The sequence below is a fragment of the Pollachius pollachius genome, assembly GCF_949987615.1.
Source record: "Pollachius pollachius genome assembly, chromosome: 16".
Classification (NCBI taxonomy): Eukaryota; Metazoa; Chordata; class Actinopteri; order Gadiformes; family Gadidae; genus Pollachius; species Pollachius pollachius.
The window spans coordinates 1,318,463-1,324,462 of record NC_136949.1 but is presented as its reverse complement, the minus strand read 5'-3'; the positions used below and the strand labels follow the sequence as shown (position 1 = coordinate 1,324,462).

Genomic DNA, 6,000 nt, shown 5'->3' with positions numbered 1-6,000 from the left:
ATCATCATCCTCATCACCGTCCTCATCCTCATCATCACCCTCATCAAACATAAACCAGTGACGTTGACCACACACTGACTCTCTCCACCTCCGTCCCCAGATCCAAAGGGTGGGGTTAAGAACCTGAAGGTGGTGGACCCCACCCTCAGCACCCTGACGGTCCGCTGGGAGCCGGCCCCCGGGAACGTGAGGGACTACAAGGTCTTCTACAGCGTCAGTCCCAGCGGAGAGCCCAAACTGGTACGACTGGGGGTGATCTGCTCCTCCACCTTCAACCCAGACCTACCTCCACCCAATCCCCCCGCCGTCCCTTCTGTGGTGTTCACTGTGGTGCTGCAGGGAGACCAGAGCCAAGAGACCAGACACTAGAGACCAGACCCTGGAGACCAGACACTAGAGACCAGACACTAGAGACCAGACACTAGAGACCAGACACTAGAGACCAGACACTAGAGACCAGACCCTGGAGACCAGACCCTGGAGACCAGACACTAGAGACCAGAGCCAAGAGACCAGACACTAGAGACCAGACACTAGAGACCAGACACTAGAGACCAGACCCTGGAGACCAGACACTAGAGACCAGAGCCAAGAGACCAGACACTAGAGACCAGACACTAGAGACCAGACCCTGGAGACCAGACACTAGAGACCAGAGCCAAGAGACCAGACACTAGAGACCAGACACTAGAGACCAGACACTAGAGACCAGACCCTGGAGACCAGACACTAGAGACCAGACACTAGAGACCAGAGCCAAGAGACCAGACACTAGAGACCAGACACTAGAGACCAGACCCTGGAGACCAGACACTAGAGACCAGACCCTGGAGACCAGACACTAGAGACCAGACACTAGAGACCAGACACTAGAGACCAGACACTAGAGACCAGAGCCAAGAGACCAGACACCAGAGACCAGACACTAGAGACCAGACCCTGGAGACCAGACACTAGAGACCAGACACTAGAGACCAGACACTAGAGACCAGACACTAGTGACCAGACACTAGAGACCAGACCCTGGAGACCAGACCCTGGAGACCAGACACTAGAGACCAGAGCCAAGAGACCAGACACTAGAGACCAGACACTAGAGACCAGACACTAGAGACCAGACCCTGGAGACCAGACACTAGAGACCAGAGCCAAGAGACCAGACACTAGAGACCAGACACTAGAGACCAGACCCTGGAGACCAGACACTAGAGACCAGACACCTCTGCGGTCTCCCTGCAGGAACCTCTGTACTTCCCTTCAGAGGCCTTCTCCTCCTTCTCCTCTCAATACTTCAGCTCTCCCAGCCGCTGGAAGGAAACCGTCTTGTACCACCAGTGGGTCCCAGATTGCTTCTTTGGCAAAACGTCTGCATACCTCGCACTTAGTCCTCGGTTACCATGAGCAACAGAGCGCGGGGGCGGGGGGCTGTAGGATGCCTGGTTTCCATCAGATCCCGAACGGCACGCTCCACTCCAGCGGTAGCTTTAGCTCAGCGCCGCCGACCTCTGTTTTTGGCCACTTGAGTTCTCGTTCGGTTCGGCGTGACGCATCGGAACGGGGGGGCCGCGCTCGGGGTCGGCTGAACCGCTGTGTGTTCTGAACAGGAGACGGTCTCCGGGGGAACCAACAGCCTGATCCTGAGGGGCCTCAACTCGGATACGCTCTACGACGTGGCGGTGGTCCCAGTCTACCCCGACGTGGACGGAGTGCGGCAGGCGGAGACGGGGAAGACCAGTGAGTGACCCCCACGATGTGACCCCCTCCACTGCCACGACCACCCCCACCACAACCTCCTCCACCACCACCACCACAACCACCACCACCACCACAACCTCCACCATGACCACCACCACCACAACCTCCACCATGACCTCCTCCACCACCACCACCCCCACCACCTCCTCCACCACCACCACCACAACCACCACCATGACCACCTCCACCATGACCACCTCCACCATGACCACCTCCACCACCACCACCTCCTCAACCACCACCTCCTCCACCTCCACCCCCACCTCCACCAGCACCACCACCCCATGACCATCCCCACCACCACCTCCTCCACCACCACCACAACCTCCACCATGACCACCACCACCACAACCACCACCCCCACCACCACCTCCACCATGACCACCACCACCACCACCTCCACCTCCTCCACCTCCACCACCACCACTAGCTACTGTCAATTAGATGCAGTATTCTAAATAAAGTACATCTTATGTGCTTTATTTTTTTCTCCGTTTACACTAAACGTTAGCAGTTTAGCCTACATGTTAGCAGCATAGCCTCAATGTTCACAGTTTAGCCTAAACGTTAGCAGTTTAGCCTACATGTTAGCAGCATAGCCTCAATGTTCACAGTTTAGCCTAAACGTTAGCAGTTTAGCCTACATGTTAGCAGTATAGCCTCAATGTTCATAGTTTAGCCTAAACGTTAGCAGTTTATGCTTAATGTTAGCAATGTGAGCAGCAGCTTACCCTCGAAAAACGACCTCTACACTCACACACGTACATCCATGTAGCTAGGCTCCGCCCCGTTCCCCGAGCATGCCCTGTGAGCCCGAACCCCCCCCAGACCCAGGGTACATCCTGTCCAGTGTGTGGGGCCCCCGGGGGTTTGGCACCCCTGGAGGCTGACCGGTGTCTGTGTTGCAGAGCCCCTGAGCGGAGTGAAGAACCTGCAGGTGACGGACCCCACTGTCAGCTCTCTGAGGGTGCGCTGGGAGCCTGCCGAGGGAGACGTCCGGCAGTACAACGTCATCTACACCCCGACGGCCGGGGGCCCCGACGCCATGGTACCACCACCAGTCACCGCCAAAAACACACCCGACCAATCAGACCTCAGATTGGCCTTCTGTTGTAGTATTCGCCGTAGTAACAGAAGTATGGATGCGATGTTCGTCCAGTGATGTTCATCTGATTGGTAGCTGAATTGAAGTGTTCAGATTAATAAGAAACTGAAGTTTACGGGCGATTGGTTTGATATCTGATGGTCTTACCTGTTGGGTTTCCTATCCCTTGATGGATAATTTGATAAAAGCGTAGTCTAAAAGTGTCTGCTTAATGCCCTAAATGTTAACAAGTGGCACGACATAAAACACTTTTAAGAATGTTTTAGTGGACGTGATTCTTGTTCTCCCCGGTCTCAGACCCAGGTGTCCGGGATCTAACCAGTGTTCTCCCGGTCTCAGACCCAGGTGTCCGGTATGTCCACCAACACGGTGCTGAGGGGCCTGACGCCGGAGACGGAGTACACGGTGTCCGTGGTGCCCGTCTACGCCGACCTGGAGGGGAAACGCCAGTCGGAGAACGGGAAGACAAGTAGGTCCCGTCATCAACGTTCTGTTTAACTTCAGGGTCAGGGTCCCTGGATCGACCGGTCCTCAACGTCTGCAGCCTGAGTCCCTCCTGGACGTCATTCTGTTTTTGTTCTTAACCTGGTTTCTGTTTCGGATTCAGCCTCTGGTTTACGCTAGCGTACGACATTTGAGATTGTCAACTGTTTGCTTTCTTTCCGATAAATTGGCGGTTTAAGGATTGTCTGACAAAATGGATTGACGGGTCCTAGATGTCTGCAGCCTGGTCGATACGGACCCAGAGATCAGGGCTCCTGGTGTAGGGGCGGTGGACTCCCGGTCACTACGGTCAGGGTCAGGTTAGGGCTAGCTTATTGATGCCCCATGTGGTTAGGGTTAGCGGAGAAGCTAACCAGCCCTTAGCTTGTCATGGTTCTGCTCTTCTCTACCTCAACCTCATGAAGAGGAAAGCCAACATGGGTGATATGAGAGGATGAATCATTCATCCAAAGGGGGATGGATAGTATAGTGTCTAGGATGTTCCACAGCCGCGAGGTACTGCGTTCGATGCTCAGAGTCCACTAACCTGTAGGCATCTTGGATCAAGATGGCTCACCCCTGTTCCTTAATGACCCGGATCTGTAGTCGCTGTAAGTCACTTCTCTCTAGATCAAAGCTGAATGGCTAAAGGCTAAATAGTCTGGTCGTCTTTTGATGTTCTCCTCTCCTCTATGCACGGCCATTTTCAAAGTAACAGAGAAGAACATGTTGAGACAGTCCCAGATGTCGGAAGAACTTCCAAAATGTCTGTTTAGTTTATTTGGGGTTCTGTAAGTCCGCCCATCCTCACACTGTCCCTCTCGCCCCTGAAGCAGTAAATCCATTTTACCCTGAAAGAGCAGCAGACCCAACCAGATCCAGCTGTGTTCCTCCGACTCCAGCTGGGAGTCAATCTTACTCGTGTTTTGGCCTTCATCTAGCCTTCATGTAACCAGGTTAGGACTTGATAACCTGCTATTACCAGACCCTGCTCCCTCTTCGTTTCACAAGACAGCTGGTCCCCAGCCAGGCATAGGGCCGGACCCAGAGAGGACCGCCCATAATGAGGCCTCTCTCAGCCCCCCTGGCCTGAGTTAACCACGCTTACCACAGTGCTTAACTACCCGTTGCCCCCATGGGCAGCATGTGTCTCAGGAGGTACAGCGGGTTGGCTGGTAACCGTAAGATTGCTAGTTCGGTCCCCGGCTGCTCCTAGAGTGTTCAGGAGTCCCTGAGCAAGGCGCCTCACCCTGACTGCTCCCTGAAGAGCTGGCTGTCGCCTGAAGGGGTTGACTCCGCCGTCGGTGTGTGAATGTGTGCAGAGTGTGAATGAGGGCAGTATTGTAAAGCGCTTTGAGGGGCCACTTCTTAGGAAAGCACTTTATGGATGCGGTCCTCTCACAATTGACCCCTGTGTGTCCCCAGAGCCGCTGGGAGGGGTGAAGGACCTGACGGTCACCGACCCGACCACCAGCTCGCTGAAGGTGCGCTGGGAGCCGGCCGAGGGGAACGTCCGCCACTACCGCCTCTTCTACGTCCCCGATGTGGGTGGAGCCGAGGACATGGTGAGACGGAGCGGATGGTGAACCCTGTAGCATGTAGCATGTTCACTGTACCTTGTACCCTGTAGCATGTAAAATGTAGCACGTACCATGTAGCATGTACCTTGTACCTTGTCGCATGTAACCTGTAAATTCTACCATGTACCTTCTACCATGTACCCAGTAGTATGCAACATGTAGCATGTACCCTGAAGGATGTAGCATGTATCCCGACCTTGTAACCTGTACCCTGTGCCTTGTTGAATGTACCTGATACCATGTAGCATGTAGCTTGTACGCTGTGCCCTATACCGTGTAACATGTACCCCGCTGATGTCACTGACATAGTGTTTCTCTGCGGCCCTCCAGGAGCAGGTTTCGGGCGGCACCACCAACGTTGTCCTGAGGAACCTGCTATCGGACACGCCCTACACGGTCACCGTGGTGCCGGTGTACCCCGAGGGGGAGGGCCTCCGGCAGGCCGAGAAGGGGAAGACGCGTGAGTGGCTCTGGCTCCGGGGGCGCCATCTTGTCTTTGTTCTTGACACGGTTTCTGTCTCGGATTCAGCCTCTAGTTATGCTAGCCGGCGACATTTGAGATCCTCGGTGGCTTGATTTCTTTCCCCATACATCGTGCAGTTTACGGATAGTTGGACAAAACGGGACCAAAGCTATCCTATTAGTAATAATTTAGATTAATCGTAGAAGACGAAGGAGGAGACAGGCTGAAGGATAGAAGGACAGAAGGACAGGCGGACAGAAAGAGAGACAGACCGTTGACGTAAACGGTTTACCCTAGACTTTAGCAGTTTACTCAAAACGTTAGCAGTTTATCTTATATTTAGCAGTTTACCTAAACGTAAGTGGTTTATCCTAGACTTTAGTAATTTACGCTAAACATTAGCTGTTTATGCTAAACGTCAGCAGTTTACCCTAAACGTGAGACTGACACACAGATGGGCAGACAAACAAACAGGCATGATTTACGCTAAACGTTTACGCAAAACGTCAGCGGTTTACCTAAACGCTGTTTAATTGGATCTGGGGTCCCCCCCCCACTGGCTCAGCAGAGTACCCCAGCGTTTCACGAGGCAGCTGGCCTCCCAACGGCGGGCC

At 54.0% G+C, this 6,000-nt stretch overlaps 1 protein-coding gene across 1 annotated transcript in view; it reads left to right on the top strand.

Moving 5' to 3' along the window:
• col12a1b (collagen, type XII, alpha 1b) overlaps positions 1-6,000 on the top strand; it is a 112,887-nt gene that overhangs the window by 67,355 nt on the left and 39,532 nt on the right. Inside the window, 6 exon segments of the mRNA XM_079754169.1 lie at positions 101-240; positions 1,605-1,734; positions 2,664-2,803; positions 3,200-3,329; positions 4,769-4,908; positions 5,254-5,383. Coding sequence (XP_079610295.1) covers positions 101-240; positions 1,605-1,734; positions 2,664-2,803; positions 3,200-3,329; positions 4,769-4,908; positions 5,254-5,383 — 810 coding nt within the window.